This window comes from Chiloscyllium punctatum, chromosome 32 (genome assembly GCF_047496795.1).
Source record: "Chiloscyllium punctatum isolate Juve2018m chromosome 32, sChiPun1.3, whole genome shotgun sequence".
Taxonomy (NCBI): Eukaryota; Metazoa; Chordata; class Chondrichthyes; order Orectolobiformes; family Hemiscylliidae; genus Chiloscyllium; species Chiloscyllium punctatum.
The window spans coordinates 39,443,440-39,460,762 of NC_092770.1; the positions used below are offsets into that span (position 1 = coordinate 39,443,440).

Here is a 17,323-nt window from a genome sequence, read left to right on the forward strand (position 1 = left end):
AGGCAAAAACCCATTGGGAATATGCTAAATAGAACAGCATACCAACTCTTTAGTCCTTTCAATCTGTCTGCTAAAAGTCAGATAGGTAGCATCCCAGTTGTATTTGGTGGATTTGACACTGGGTGGGGCAGTTAAAATCACACTGGCGTCCTTTTGCATTATAGGACCCCAATTTGCACACCATTCGGGGGGCTTGGACCTTAATTAAATGATTAATTGTTAAAATGGTGGCCAAAATAATTACAATAGGTTAAGATCTAGTAAGATCAAATTATTTGTTTTATTGACTTATGAATTCGGTTGGGTTAAAATTGCCATTTTGTTTGCACTATACATTTTCAAGCAATAATTGAAAAAAATGTGACATGGCCTTCAGCACATGTACAAGATCTGACTGACAGCAAGTCTTCATTATAAAGAGTGACAATATTCCAAAAGTAAGCATTGGCTGTCAGGTGCTTTGAGGCTGTCTGGTAGTAATGAAAAATGATATAAATGCAAATATTTTATTTTTAAACAACAGTAACACACCAATCATCATTTTAAAAGATGCGACAGTTAATTGTGCATTTTGGTTTTGACTCCTTGCCATGAAATGAGTCTTCAGATTCATTTGGTGTGGCTTGCAGTGGTGAGCAGGAGCCTATATGGAAGAAGCTAGGGGGTAGACAGAAGAATAGAGTCTGAGCCTAGAATACAAGCCTCTACTAGAATGATGATCTTTAATTTAGAGCAATCAACCAACAAATTTATTTTCTGCTTAAAAAGATAAAACTAATAATTGGCTAAATTGTCACTAAATTACTCCATGCACTTAGCAACTACAACTAGGAATTTGGGAACAAACATTTTAGCCCATCATCTACAATGGGCAGGAGGCACTGCACAGGGGAAGTGAATTGAAGGGTGAAACAAAACAGCTGTAGTCTTTGTACTGTATAGGGATTAGTTGTTGGACTTTTTTGGGTGACCTTTGTGAATAGCCAGCAAGAATAAAGCAGTGTTAGTTATTGAACATGCTTGACACCAGTAAAAAGCAAAATAGGAGGGAGAGCAAGTACTATTCCTTACCTCTTTTGAGTTTTGTGCAAAGTTTTGGAAAGAGTTGATCGTTCTCTTTGTCAGTTTTGACATTGCTAAAGTTTTTAGTTATACCCTGATCATTTTGTCTATTTTTGATGTTGTCTATAGGTGGATTTGCTACATTTTCATCTAGCTTCTCAGGCCTCTGTGAAGGAAAATCTGCTCTAGTACCAACTAGCATTTCACAGCCATGCTTACCTGTAACCAACACTGGCCCAACTCGCATTCTTCCTCATCTTTACCTTGGTTGTCAACGAGATGTATTAAACAGGGTAAGGAGTGTAGCTGCCAGTGTACACAAACCTTTGATTTCTGCACAATATAGCACTCACTGTAATTAATTGATTTAATTTCCTATTAAAGTGATGTTTTACTACTTGTTTTGTGTATTTGCGCCAATAAATGTACCACAAAAAGGAAACAAATGGAGCAAGACTGATTTGATTCAAAACATACCCACTTCCAAAGTTAAAATTGAGTTCACGGTATTTTGAGAATTTACGGATCTGAGTTAGAATTAAACTAAACAAAGTTCCAGTTTGTGATAATCATATAATTTGATTTGTACTGAATAGTAATTATATATTTTCTGTTTTACTTCAAATATAGGAGCTAATGCAGCAGATTGATATTGGCTATGTACTCAATGCAAGTAACACATGCCCAAAACCTGACTTTATCCCAGAGAGTCACTTCCTACGAGTTCCAGTCAATGACAGCTTTTGTGAGAAGATTTTGCCTTGGCTGGACAAATCAGTAGAATTTATAGGTCAGTAGGGACTTTTTATTTTCTTGTTTCTTAAATAAATTGTAATACCTTGGGGTATTTTGATTATGCTTTCATGTTGTGACTTTGAGACTTCCTGATTATAATTGTCCTTCATTCAGGAAGGAGATGGATGTGTGAGAAGAGCTTGGGTGCTTTACCTTGTTGTGACTGCTTCCCTCCCCCATAGTGGAATGTTGTACTTTCCATTTGACACTGCTTCGTAAAACTGAGATTAGGATCTCTGAGAAATTGCAAATGTAAATCTACATTAGATCATCAGAATGGAAACAATAAAATCTGTTATTTTGATCTTTCAGCAAATAAATATTCCAGTCCAACTTTTCCCAAAAAAAAACTAGTTTACAAATTAGAAGATGAAGTAGGGCTTTAGGGAGGGGCTGCATAGGCTGGGGCATCCAAAGCTGAGCAGAGACCTCATAGATGTTTATATCATCATGAAGGGCATGGATTGGGTTGTTATGAACCAAGCCAGACCCCCTCAAAACACTTCCAGAAAGTAGCCCAGACTCTAACTTTGCTAGTTGTTTTAAGCAGGTGGAAAGCAGTTATTCCAGAAGAGGTGCTGCTGGTCAAACCACTTAATTTTAAATAAAACAGAATTTATTTACAAGATTACCGGATGAAACATAAACAACAGAGAACAGAATGCTGAATAACCTAACCTATCTGAAAACCCAACAGATTATCCCAACTTAATGATGCTGTTCCAAATGCTTGCAACAATCCCCATAAACACCCTTTGGCACAAAAGGTAAAATCAAGCAGAGTCTTACAGGAGAGAAGTCAGAGAGAGGTGACAGCATGGAACACCTTCTTCCATGTCAAAAACTGTCTGACTGCTTTCAGTGAATAGGCAGGCTGCCAAAACCAGAGAAAAACTGAGCTGGGAGAACTGACCACCCCCCTTTCATTGCACAAGTGTTTTTTTTCTAAAACTTGAAAGCCTTTTTCCTGGGACAGTATCTGTTAGCTCTAATCAAATTGGCCCTAAAACAATTAAAAACCCAGACTTTTTGGAACCTGTGTTTTGATCTCCTGGAAAAAAGGACAACATAATCTTGTTAAAGGAGCAGCATCATCACAGGGTGAATAGTCAAGGAATTTTTCCCAGGATAGGGGAGTCCAAAACTGGATGGCATACATTTAAAGTGAGGGCAAAAGATTTAAAAGAGACCTGAAGGGCAACATTTTCACCCACAGGGTGATGCCTGTATAGAATGAGCTGCCAGTGGAAGCAGTGCAGGTGAGTACAATTACATCGTTTAAAGGGCATCTGGATGGATACATGAATAGAAAGTGTTTAGAGGGATATGGACCATGTGCTGGCAATTGGGACTAAATCAGTTTAGAATATCTGGTTAGCATGGATGAGTTGAACCAAAGGGTCTGTTTCCATGCTGTATAACTTTAGGTAGACGATTCAGCTCCTTGAGCTGGCTCTACCATTCAGTGACATCACGGTTGCTCTTAATGTTTCAGATTCTACACACCCCTCTTTTCCCCCGTTAACCTTTGATTCCCTTGGTCAACAAGAATCTTATCTCCACTTTTCAAAAAAAAATTCAATCACCATCTGTTTGTTGCTTTGAGATTGTGTTCAAAATCACAGAATCCTCTGAGGAAAAAGTAAATGGTTGTGTAAAGCTGGTTGCTGTACAATTTTTCTGGAATTTTCTTTATTTATTGAATGATCCAATTGATTGTTAGCACTCTCAAAGCAGAAAAAAAAATACCCATTGATCCATTTTGTAGATAAGTTTAATTTTCTTTCTTCTTTTTGCACTTACTCACTGAAGTGGTTTATTTTCCAAGCATTGCCCAGCTTGTTAAATGAACGTTTGATCCCATAGGAACTGATGCAACAAGTTCATTATGTGGTCAACCTACCAGCTACTGTTCCTCACGTTTCTTTCAGGCCTTCATCGATCTGGGATTGGCAAAGATGGATTGCAGGAATAGTAATTCATGAGTTAATTAACAACAAAAACTTGACATGGCACTTGCTTACATGCATGAGCATCATCTAGCAACTAGGCAATTATGTGAAGGGACGCACAACAATGTGAACAATACTGTTATTTTATGAAATTATATATAGTTCAGACTAATCTTCTAGATAAGAGTATGATGTTCTAATGTCATAGATTAGAAATTGTACCTAATCTCAGTTTTTAAAAACTGAGAACATTGCTAAAGTACCTTCTTCATTTCATTTCTAGAGAAAGCAAAGGCATCAAATGGATGCGTGTTGGTGCACTGCTTGGCTGGAATTTCCCGTTCTGCCACTATTGCCATAGCTTATATAATGAAGCGAATGGATATGTCACTAGATGAAGCTTATAGGTAAGAAGTATTATGTTATCAGTTCAGTAGTTTGTGTGGAGATTTTGTTACTGACTCATAATGTAAACGTAATAACAAATTTAAAGATATGGAGATGTGTATTTTATTGGAGTAGTCACTAATTAAAAAACATAATCTAATCCTTCAAAATAGTTGGGAGATGGCAGTAATGTGGCTGGTGTGTCACGTGGTACTGAACTTCATCAATAGCAACTGTTAAATATTAGAAAACTGGTTATTGTTGAGTTTAGTAAGGGTGGCATTCCTTGTTGTTATGGATTCACTTTGGTTATAATTTGGAAAAACATCACTAATTGGTTATGTTGGATGTGTTCTGCTTTTTGTGGTAGGTCATACCTCATTTGTACAGCATTGCAATGATAAATTAAAGTTGTCATAGCTCTCATACTGCAGCCATAGGGCTGCACTCATGAGAGAGAGAGAGAGAAAGAGAGAGATGATGACTGGTAGTGGTTTAGCCTAAGGGTCAAAATGCCTCAGGCAAGGGAAAAGATTAATCAGAGTCTTTCATGGTAACTTCAACTGATGCAGGTATAGAATCCATTCTGTTGGTGTCACTCTGCATTGCAAGCTATTAACCCCTGGAGATTAATGTGGCTAGTTTCGCTGTGGACATTTCAGGTCCCATAAACATACTGTCTCTTGTGCACTTACGTTTCTGCACATTAACTTAAAAAGTTAAATTGGCTGGACTCTGCCATTCATAATAGGGGGCACTTAGTAGAACCAGACATTGAGCAGTTCAACTTTATCTCAGCAATTGCTGGAATTAGTCATAATTGAGGATCGGGCTATCCATTTGGTCTTGGGACTAGAAATCTTAAGGGCAAAAAACAGTCTCATTGAATCCTATTTATCACCTGAAATCCAAAACCCTTCTATCATAATAGACTTCTGACTTGGACACCACACCCTACCTAAATGAGACAAATGTTTGAGTCAATTGGCTGGAATTGAACATCTTGTCTTGATTTGATGCCTGGGTATTGTCTTTGTGTTTATCAAGTACTAATTTAACACTTGCTATTCTGTAGCAACTATTTTACAGCTGGATGACTTTCCAGGCTTCTTAAAAAGCCATTTGACTGGCCAAACAGGTTGTATGCCTGGACTACGGTACATGGGAGTATATGGACAGAGTCTTTCACGAGTAAACATGCCTGTCTTTGCCTCAAATCTCTCACTGTCAATGAGCTAATATGCAGTGCAAGCTGGCAATACTCCAACCAATAAAAGGGGAGATGTATTTACATGATTTGCTTCAGACTGTGGCCACATCTTAGGTGCAGGTTCAGAATGGGATTGGTAAAACTAATATTGGACAAAATATAAAGGGAAATCCAGGGGGATTAAGAACAAAGATCCAGAGAAAGGAATGAGGGGTCATGCTACCAGGACAGATAATTTGCAGATCATAGCACTTGTTATAACAGGGAGCTTTTCAAAGAAATGGGAGGAAAACTTGATGTGGTTATATAATCAGGTATAAGGGGGATAGCTAGCATTCTTTGAACATAGGATTAAGAGTGATTTATTGCCTGCCTCAGCCTGGTGCTGAGGCAAGGACCATCCTGGAGGGTATTGGAGAAGAAGGCAGTGTTTTCAGTGACAGTTGTTTATACTGGGACCTAAATGTATGAAACAATAGGCAAGAGATCCTTTTTGAGAGAGAATGTTTGTTTAAAGACTGAGTTATTATCTGATACAGATGTAAATTAACATGAAGATAAGTATATTAGAGGTAAAAGAAATAGCTGAAGAAATATCAAAGAAGAACTTCATTTCAATAGATGCTAGCACAAGTACTAAGCTAGGAAAACTATGCATTTTTTCTGGAAAGGCAGTCATAAAGACTTAAAAATTGAAGGGCAGGCTGTCAAGTTGTGAAGGGGAGTTCAAATCCTGCCAATGAATTTGAAATCATTGAAAATCTAGAATTAAGAGTCTAATGATGATGATGAATCTACTGTTGATTGTCAGAAAAATATCCTTCATGTCCTACATGTGACTCCAGACCCACATCAATGTGGTTGACTCTTAATTGCCCTCTATGCAATTATGGATGGACAGTAAATGGGGGCCTCACCAAGAACATTCTCATCCTGTGAAATGAATTTTTAAATATCTTTGTTTTTGAACTACTAGTAAACAAGTAACAGAGGCAATACTGGCAGAAGAAAGAAAATACCTTCAGACTGTGATGGGAACTTTTGTGTATAAACCCCTGTGTAGCTGCTGTGAAATGTTGGAATGTATTTATGTAGAGGTTAGACACCATATGCAGCCAGAGTCATTTTTAAGATAATCACTCAAATTCAATATCTTTCTGTTGAGCTTATGTTCAGGATAGATTGTTCCAAAATTAAAGGGACCACCCTATTAAATATAATGAGCCCAATTTGTTTAACTGCCTAATGTTGTGTGGACCATTTTTCTAATAGTGACTGTAATATAGTAATGTGATGTTTTAGTAATTGGTTTTGAAAGGAGAAACCTAAGACTTGAAATCTAGGTAAGGGTGACTTCAACCTGATTTAAGTAGTGGCTTTTTTGCAGTAATTTGGATAAAATTGCAGGTGGTCAGTGAACATGCTGCATATCTCCTATAGACAAATGGGTCAAAGAACAGTATTTAATATTTCAAGATTTTTGATATAAATGTTCAACCATAGATCAAACATAACTAAACAGGTCACATTAACTAATGCAAAAAATGTCTCCATTTTACACAATGCCTAGAGTCACTCTCAGCTCGAGCATTTTAGCCTGTCATAGCAGAGGTCTACAGTCCTTTTGTCGATCATTCCACTCAGCTCACTTTTTTTTGTAGCATACTTCGGTGACTCTCCATTTCAAGGCATCTTCCTTGTCCATTGCTTCCCCGCAGCAGTAGCTCCTTTGCTTTACATCTTAAACAGCTGCTGTCCAGTTTCTATGAAATGTTCTGAAAAGGTGTTAAAACTAGCGCGCGCACACCTTGAAAACCTTGTTGAACTTTCTCTCTCTCTCTCTCTCTCTCTCAGTAACCAGATCACAAACAGGTCCATTTGAAAAAAGACCATATTACATATACACCTTGTAAAGCTCAGAGTTGATGGCAGGGAGTGTTTACATAAAAAGGTCGAGCACCATAAAACAAAATTTACATACATGTGAAGAGAAACAAATAGTATAGGATGGATGAAGCAGACGAAACTTGCCAAGGAAAACACAAATCTTCTACAATTAAGAAAAAGAAATGGTTAAGAACAATGCACATTCCATAAAAACTAAATGATGCTATAAATAGTGACATTAAAATAAGGAAATGGCATATGTAGAAGAGATTAGCATATCAGAAAACCCAAGGAATGTAATAACAGATTCTGCAAAATTGGACATTTTCTTAGTGCCTTTTGTCCATTAAAACACACCCGAGGAGAAGATATTTTACAATTAAACTTTTTAGGAAGCAGAAACTGTTCCTGTATTTTAAAGGAGGAGAAATCAGGTCATAACTTCCCAATGAGAAATGTTTGGTTAAAGAATTTGTAATTAAGGAAAGTATGACTTAAAATTTCAGCTAGCCAGTATGAATTTGCAGAAAGGTAGGACAATCCCCTGTATACTACTTACAGCCACATTATTCAAAATGTTCAACAGTATTCATTGGGTATGTCTATGGCTGTTATTTACATAGACTTGAAGACTTTAATCAAATGTCAGATAAAGCTGTCGGCATTGAGGACCAATTAAGAATTGAATTAGATTGAACAGAGTAAGGATAATAACTCTTCCTAAAATCTGCAACTTAAGTGAATACCGTAACTTTAAGTACATCACATTTTTCCATTAAAACCCTTTCATTACCAGAACAAAATACACTCTGCAAGTTGAAGTACTTTACATCTTTAAATTTCTGCATCATTTCATTTAAACAAAAGATGCTGTATGTAAAAAGCTACATTTAAGTGCTCCAGAGTGCTGCAAATCCTCTCCATCCCAATACTCTTCCACCCTCATCCACCTGCTCACATCTCTGTTCCCATTTGAGCTTCGGATCCAATGGGATCTGACCTAAAGCTGGAACTCTGGGGTTTTGAAAGTCCAGTTCCCAACAACGCAGAGCTGGAGCTGTTATTTTTTTTAAAAAATGCTCTTGTTGACCACTTCTCTGTTCTGAATACTTGCTGTGAGCATGGCTATGGGGACAAGTGGAAAGAGACAGTAAAAGCAGCTTTGACTATCTTTACAAGGTCCAAAAAGTGACGGTAAACCGGAATTGGAGGTTCAAGAATCTTACAAGCCCACTTACGTGAATTATTAAATTGTGATGGACAATTATAAAGAATAGGACTGCAGATGCTGGAGATCAGAGTCAACGAGTGTGGTGCTGGAAAAGCACAGCCGGTCATGCAGCACGTGAAGAGCAGGAGGATCAATGTTTTGAGCATAAGCCCTTCATCAGGAATGAAGAACTTACACTTAAAGTCAATCCTCCTCTTCCTCGGATGCTGACTGACCGGTTGTGCTTTTCCAGCACCACGTTCTTCGACAATTTATAAAGAATAACCAGTAAAACAAATGAAATGCTGACCTTTTTATATCTAGATATGAGGTTAGAGAATCCTGTTGCTCCCATGCAGCAAAAATAATACTTAGGGTACTAGTCTCTGGAATTTGTAAAATTAAAGGAGGCATTGATTTATATTTGAGAATATCAAGGCAACTGGTAGAATAGAGACACTACATCCACTGCTGCAGGATCTAGAACTAGGTGACATAACCTAAATGTTAAGAGTCACACCTTTCTGGAGCAAAGTTAGGAAATACTTCTTTACCAAAAGAATTGTAGCAATTCAGAACTCTTGGAAATGGTTGCCAGTGGTGGGCTGACTGTCACTTTTAAACCTTGGATTGGGTAACAGAAATCTATCAAAGGTATTAAAAGATATATGGAGCAAAGAATGTAGCAATTAATTCATCCAATAATTGGTGAAAGTGTTGGTTAAAGTGGCCTACTCCTAAATTGTTACGAGCTAACCACTTACATAGTCATGTCGAGGCCAGGGTCTGTAATGTAAACAGGTTCTCTTCCTTGAAAACTGAGCAGGCTCATTGATTCCCTTCAACAGAATTACATTTGATTTAATAACATTTATGGTAATGGTCTATAAATAGTGAGACTCATTTTGCGTCTTGTTTCCTATCAATCAAAAGCTGAACTTTTATAAGTGGGGAAGGAACATTCATCTTTAGATGGATAAAATGAAGAACTTTCTCTGGGGGGTTGTGAGGTGAAGGACCTGCTTAATGGGTCTATATCTCCTTATCTCGCAACTCACAAATATAATTTGATGTATCCTTCATCATGGTCAGTGCATTCTTTTCCACAGTGGTTATTAACAGTGAAGGAGGATTTAAGCTCTATACAGTTTGACCACAAAAGTTTTAATTTTTTTTCCTGACCTCATAAGCAAATTAAGCAGCTAAACCTATTTTTTTGAAGTAGTTTTCAGAATTGACATCTCTTTAACAAAGAAATTTGCTTTTGTTTTTAAGATTTGTCAAAGAGAAGAGACCAACCATCTCACCTAACTTTAACTTTCTTGGCCAACTGCTGGATTTTGAGAAGAAGTTGAAAACTCAGACTGGACAAACAGGAACCATTACCAAACTAAAATTCCTGCAGTTAGAGCGACCTGGGGAACAGAGGATGACACAGGAAAGTGGCCACTTTGATACAGTAACAGAAAACCAAGCCTTTACATCCACTACCTCAGAGACTATGGATCAGAATCTGACTGCACCTAATACACCTTTATCTGCACTTATGGAATCCACTGTTTCCAATCTGGAAGAAGAACGTTTTCTGGCTCAAGGACTCAATGGACTTAACCTGTCCTTGGACAGGTTAGAGGACAACAATCGATTAAAACGCTCATTTTCTTTGGACATAAAGTCTGTTTCATATCCCAGTAGCAGTGGAGGTGCTAGTTCTACACCAATTGCTGCTTCTGCAGAAGACAGTTGTGATCCTTTAAAGGAATCAAATGCGGGTGAAACAGGCCAGTTATGTTTTTTCTCAACAGCTCAGAAAGAAGTGGAGCAGCTTTCAGAACACACTACACCTATTGTGATGGAGGTAAATAAGAAACAGCCACAAACCATATGGGAACAGGAATCACCAAAAAGTGCAGCTATTTCTTCAGCGCAAACAGCAGCAAGCACAAATACAATGCCTAGAACACTCTTGTACCCCTTGCATAGAAGTGGTAGCATGGAGGATAATTACAGAACAAATTTCCTACTAGGTCTTTCTAGCAGCCAACAGCATTTGGCAACATCTGCAGTAGGAATGGGGCTTAAAGGATGGCATTCAGACATACTCTCACCTCAAACATCAACTGCATCATTGGCTAACACCTGGTACTTTGCAACAGAAACATTGGCTGGACAATCTCCTCGTTTTTTGTCAGGTTCTACTCTGTTTGGAGGTACCACAGCCTATTCAGCATTTAGCTGTAGTCAGCTATCATCAGGCTGTGATCAGGCAGGGACAGTGCGTCGGCGTGAAAAACACTGTGACCGCCGAGATTCCAGGCGCAGCTGGCATGAGGAAAGCCCGTATGAAAAACAATACAAACGCCGCAGCTGTCAAATGGAATTCGAGGAAGGCATGAATGAAAGTAGGTCCCGGGAGGACCTAGGGAAAATTGGAAGTCAGTCCAGCTTTTCTGGCAGCATGGAGATTATTGAAGTTTCCTGAAGAAATGCTAACATGCACTCTGGTAATTTGACCAAGTTATAATTCACAGACAGTTTCTTCAAAACTGCACTTCACAGCTTCAGCCAGGGACTTCAATAATTTAGAATATTGTTGTTCAAGTTCTACCAATCATAACTGTTCAATTAATTCAACATAAGTATCTAATCAAGGTAATTATGCATAATTGTCAGGCTTTTGTATGCATTTGAAAAAAATCCCAGTTAGCGTTATGTAATTGTCCAATAATGCACTTTGCCTCTGAAGACTGAGCCAAGTTCCATGGAGATTTTTTTAAAATTCCAGACAAGCTGGCAAAATCTGGATATCTGGTGTAATCATAGCTTATTTGATGCAAACTTCTTTGCATCGTAAATAAATGGTGTAACTATCTTGATTTGAATTTATGGATAGGTAATGTGCCAGTGCTGCTTAGAGCAAATACCTCAGAATTTTAATGCTTATACTGTATGTAGGTATTCAGTAAATCAAATCTCAGGTATTACTTGATACAGATGAGATTTCCAGTTTTTTGGCTAGGTTTGAATTGCTAATGTGGACTGCTAATTAGCACTGAGAAAACATCTGTGTATACTATGGCTGTAAAAATGAGGACAGAATCAAAAACATGTAGGGGTGTAAATGAAAAAATGTGGATGCTATGCAGAGTACATGAGTTGCAGGTTAAAGCACACTTGTGTGGAAGTTCTGTGATGGAGATATGCTGAAAATTTGTTCAGGATGGTACAACATGTCTGCATGATGGAGCTATTTTGTTCAAATGTGTAATGTATGAAGTGTTGATGGATAACTGACAAAAATGTTCTTCATAGAGGTGAAATGAGGAGCATATTTTGAAATAAAATCTGAGATGGTACCTGTTACATACAAGTGTAATTTAAACATTGTGTCAAGTTCATAGCCTGCTTTAAGTGCCTGACAATAAATCCTACCTCATTCTCCCACAAAAAGAAACTACAGTGCACATGTAGAAAACTTCTGGAAATATTGTAAGGTAACCAACCTAAAGCAGTAACTTTTTTTTTCTCTCTCTCTCTCTCTTCAGATGCAATTGACTTCAGTATATCTATGTTCTGCTCATGTTTTCAGGGTGACCTGAAAGTAACTTATTCTGATCAGAGGGAAAAGGTGATTTCTAATACTCGGCCTCCACAGTATTGTACCACCATTGGGATGTGCTGAAAAATACATAGGTCAAAAAATAAACACCTAAATTGTAGCAAATTGCTCTTCCTCTCATCTTATGCCAATTGGCTGCCTATGTATTTCTAACATTATCTGGATTTGTTTCACAACTCAGATTCCTCTTTACAAAAAATTCCACAGCAGCACAACCTCCCCAAATGTTAACAGTAATTATATCCATGGGAATACCCAAGCACGTGGTATGTGGTGAGCAGAGTTAGAACAATTTTGTCATGATTAGCTAATTGATTTACACTTGTTAAAAAAGTGTGACACGAGGAGAAAACTTATACCAGATTTTGTTTTTTTTAAATATTTGAGAATATAAATACAATGCATAAAATATACTGTACATAGAAATGAAAATACTTCTACATCAACACTGGTAAAATGAGCTATCAAAGCCAATAAAAGCATGAAGTAAAGTTGTAATTTACAAGTAGGAAATTGCTCACCAATTCCTTTTATGGGGTCAACTAGTCAAATATAATGTCTGAAGAGAAGATAATGGATCTTGCAAGCTAAAATGAAACTCAGTAGGTTAATTTGTAAATCCACAATACTGATGCACTTTTGTAGTAACAGCATTTCTTTTCCTTTTGCTTTTCAAATTCTTATCTGTATATTATCCCTTCAGAGTTGTGTAGAAACTCTATCTTGTACCAGCAAAGTTATGTTTCCCCATTACTTGTTCATTTTCAATCTAAGCTGAAGAATCTTATCTGTGAACCTACTTTTTTACTTGCCTCCAACAAAAGAAAGTGTCCAATTTATGTTCTTTGTTGCTGATCGTGGAACTAGAACTAAAAATAAATATTAAATCATTAAACTCTTTGCCACATGCAACATAATCAATATTTGTTTGCACTACTCTGCAGCTTCATATACGTTCAGAGCCTGCTTCTGTAACCAGCTTTACTCAAACTTCAGGCTTTAGAATTAAAAAAAACTTTAGTATGGAGCTAAGATAAATATTAGTTGCAGGTAACAAAAGGAAAATTGTGATTGAATTTACATCTATAAAAATGCTTTCAGATTAAATTATTTTCCCTTGGCTCCATATCTTCCATTACGTGTTATCCTCATTTCTATGTTCAACTATTTGACAAGGGTCCAGGAGTCACTTTTCAGCATTATTGGACCACTTTACAAACTAGTCAATGATCTACTTTTAAAGAACCATGAGAATAAATCTTCCCAAACCTTCTACCTAGAGAGGCCAATGATTAGACTTAGTGGCAATGAAAATACTCCAATATAGTATCACCAGCTGTAAGATGATAACGTCCTGAACAGGTTGACCAGGTTATTACACAACTCTGAAGCAGATTGGGTGGTGACTATTTACATATCTAATGAAGGATAGAAGATGGAGCTTATAGTCTACTGCTACTTTACATCTTTGTCAGCTCTCATGGTGAAAGGTTCAAGTCTTTCATTTTCTGGCAATAAGTTATTAAGTTTCTCCATTAGTGGAATAGTTTGATCTATGCCCATCTGTATACGCCGGAGTATTGCAGACATCTCATTAACTTTCTGTATTTGTTCAGCATACTTGGCATATCTTTTCTGTCGCTCTTGCATAACACTGTATAAGGCAACAACAGACAGATCCATCTGTAACAGAACAAGAGTATTAATAAAGTGGATGACTGTTAGAAGCTACATTTGTAGGAAAACTGGTCAATTAATAAAATATTACAGGTTAAGGCAAAATATTGATATTTACTGTACCTATAATTGCCTTTAACACTGATCAAGTTGTACTTCATTATTTAGGAATAAAATTCAACACAAAACCACCAACCTGGTGTAGTGCAAAGATTGTAAGGCTTAAAGCTGAAGAAAATATCTATCAAAGATTATCGTAAAATTGAAGCACATGAGGCTTGACATTCAAGTTTGATGTCACAACAAACTATCTTCAGATTTTCCTGGTCATAACATGCAGCAGAATACTTCCATTCATTTCCAATAATGTAATTAATAGTGACCAGCTTTTAATTTCTTAGTAGCCAAATTCAGAATGTCTGATATCTGACTCAATTATAGAAGATACTTAGAGGTGTAAAGTTTGTTTTTCCCCTTTGTCGTTTTAAAGGATGTGGGCATCACAGTCAACGTCAGCATTTGTTGCCTATCTGTATTTCAATGAATGGTTTGCTGGGCCATTTCAAAGGGCAGTTAACACTGCTGTAGGTACTGAACCACATACAGTACAGAAGTAGCAAGGGCAGCAGATTACCTGCTCTATAGGGTGTTAGTCCTTAGTGAACCAGATGGTTTTCACAAAAAAATGGTGGAGTCACCAATATTGAAACTCTTTTTATATTCCAGATTTATTAATTCAATGTAAATTTCACCTGCTACAATAGTAAGATTTGAATCCATGTCCTAACAACATTATTCTGGGTGTTTTTGATTTCTAGTTCAGTGACAAGTCCATAAAATGTAGGTGTAGGCGTAGAAGTAGGCCATTCAGCCCATCAAGTCTGCTGTACCATTCAATAAGGTCAGAGTTGATTTGATCATCCTCATCCCCACTTTCCTATATTTTCCACAATGTTCGATTCCCTACCTAGTTAAAAATCTGTCAATGTCAGCCTTAAATATACTTTCTAACAGTATACTGTTGAGGCTGGGTTATTCAGAATCTCACAGACTGACTACCCTCAGAAGAAAAATCCGAGTCTTAAACCCTTTACCCTGAGACTATGCAGCCTGGTCCTAGATTCTACCATAAAGGAAAAATGTCTTTTTTTTCACATTTTACGCAGAGGAACAAGAATAGGCCATTCAGCCCCTTGAGTGTGCTCTACCATTCAATAGGATCATGGCTGATCCAACCTTTCTCAGGTCCACTTTCCTGCCTTTTCACTGTAACCCTGAATTCTACTGGTCAAGAATCTGTCTTAGCCTTAACTATTAGCGGATCCTGCCCACACAGGTCTCAGTGACAAGGAGTTCCAAAGACTCCCAACTATCTGAAAGAAGAATTTCCTCCTATCCTCAGTCTTAAACTGGCACCCCTTAATTCAGAGATTATGCCCTCAGGTCCTGGATTCTGCCACGAGGGGAAATATCCTCTCAGCAATTACCCCATCAAGCCCCTTAAGAATCCCATATGTTTCAATGGGCCATTTCAGAGGGCAGTTAACACCTCCCATTCTCCCAGTGAGTAGAGTCCCAACTTGTTTAGCCTTTGCCTTTATGACTCATACTCCAAACACCTTGAAATAAGGGCAACATACACCATCCTAATTACCTGCTGCATCTATGTGCTAGTTTTGTCATTTGTGCACAAGTACTTCTCAAATCCCTTTGTGTTCCAGCATTTTGCAGTTTTTCTCCATTTCAAAACTAATAACATTTGCCAACTTTTTGCCCACTGACTAATCAATATCTCTCTCAACCTGCATTTACACCTAATTTAGTGTTGTCTGCAAATTTGGCTATAGTGCATTAATTTCCTTCCTGTAGAAATATATATTGTAAACAGTTGTGGTCCCAGCACTGACTGGTCACGGATTGCCAACCTGAAAATGAATTCCACTTGCCGTTGCCTGCCCATTAGCCAATTCTCTATCCATGCTACAGCTACATTCTCCACAAACAACTGCTCCCTAGCAAAATAAAGGTTAATTCAACAAGCAAGTTAATAAACTAGCTTATACATGTTGCCTTAGGGGATATCTCAAAAACATCTAACTTCACAGAGTACTAGTCTCATACTCAGTAACATTCCTCAATTTTATACATACTTTCTGATATGTTAATAATGCTTTTCAAAAATCCAGTGTCAATCTACATCATTCACATCACCAAGGCAAATATTTCTGTCACACTATGAGATGGTGCACTAATAAGAACTATAATGCTAAGCAGTGGAGAGGTTTAGGCAGGGCACATTAGAGCTTAGGTTTTGGGCAATTTAAGGTACGTAACGACGAGACAACAGGGATGTGGGCATAATCATATGAGCCAAAAGCAAGATTACCACAAGTTCTGCATTAACGACTGTACCGCATATTGCTACATTAACCCAGATCTTCCAATTTCTAGAGAGTTGGAGACAGAAGCTATGACCCAATCTATGTGCCAATATGCCAAGTCCCAATGCATTTAAGTTGCAGGAGTTACCCAGGAAGTTTGAACTTTGAGAGGCAATTTCCCCTATTCACTAGAACTCTCCAGATACTTTGGATGTTTTCAACTTGCTTACCTGGAAAATTACCCAGGAAATAGCAGACAAAAAAAAAAGACTACTTAACCTAACCTACCTCCCTACACACAAACACATTCTCCTGTTCATACATGAAAACACTGAAAAACTATGTAAATGCCCCAAAACCCTTCAGTGTTTGAATACAAACCAGAATACAGCATCTAGTGCTGCAAAAAGGCACGTAGCTTACTTGCCCCCAGTCAGCACTATGAGAACCCAGTTTAAAGGAACATCTCTTTACAGTTCTGAGGCTGACATTCTGAGGCCTAGAAATTCATAACTTGGTAGTGGGACAAAGTAGCAGGAAATGATTAACAATGTGACAGTGATTGCCATGCCTCCAAAGATTCGGACCATCACCTGGGAGATCATCTTTGACGTACTATCCTTGAGGCCAGCTGCCCGTGGAAAATGTCAGAACTAAAACTGAACTCAGTAGCAAATCATAAAATGTAATTTATTTATAGGACTGGAATAGAACAGGATGTAAAACACAGACAAAACTATGAACTAATACGTCTAGTGCATTGGCAGCTAATTTTTAGTTACAGTATTATGGACTACAAACATTTTCTTACCCCTCAAATAACACCCAACTTTAACCCAAACATGAGAACACTGGAGTTAGCTTGTATGTGTGCCAGCATAACAATGTCATGTTCCAGTCTCCAAGTCTTGTTACAGTTTATTTCTAAACATAGGTTCTTGTTTACACAATTCTGTACTGGAATTACACAAATCATATGGGAATGTACTGAATGTTCTGGCGAACAAATGTTGATGTAAACTGTCCTCCGTTAGCTCAATCACTAATAACTGAAGTGTTCATTTTCTTATATGTTATACAACAGAGGAGCAGGCAAACAAATCGTTTCACAGTTTTGAAAACAATATATCCTGCCTAGACAAC

General features: G+C 37.6%; 2 protein-coding genes across 3 annotated transcripts in view; one reads left to right on the forward strand and one right to left on the reverse strand.

Annotated features, from left to right (window-relative positions):
* Nucleotides 1-13,017, forward strand: part of dusp16 (dual specificity phosphatase 16) — a 99,367-nt gene extending 86,350 nt beyond the window's left edge. For both annotated transcript variants that reach the window (XM_072552127.1, XM_072552129.1), the window contains exons 4-7: nucleotides 1,192-1,355; nucleotides 1,693-1,852; nucleotides 4,093-4,216; nucleotides 9,779-13,017. In XM_072552127.1, the coding sequence (XP_072408228.1) occupies nucleotides 1,192-1,355; nucleotides 1,693-1,852; nucleotides 4,093-4,216; nucleotides 9,779-10,985 (1,655 nt within the window). In that variant the 3' untranslated portion in view covers nucleotides 10,986-13,017. The remainder of the gene's footprint in view (nucleotides 1-1,191; nucleotides 1,356-1,692; nucleotides 1,853-4,092; nucleotides 4,217-9,778) is intronic.
* Nucleotides 12,659-17,323, reverse strand: part of borcs5 (BLOC-1 related complex subunit 5) — a 91,795-nt gene continuing 87,130 nt past the window's right edge. The window contains exon 5 of the mRNA XM_072552130.1: nucleotides 12,659-13,805. Coding sequence (XP_072408231.1) covers nucleotides 13,578-13,805 — 228 coding nt within the window. The 3' untranslated portion in view covers nucleotides 12,659-13,577. The remainder of the gene's footprint in view (nucleotides 13,806-17,323) is intronic.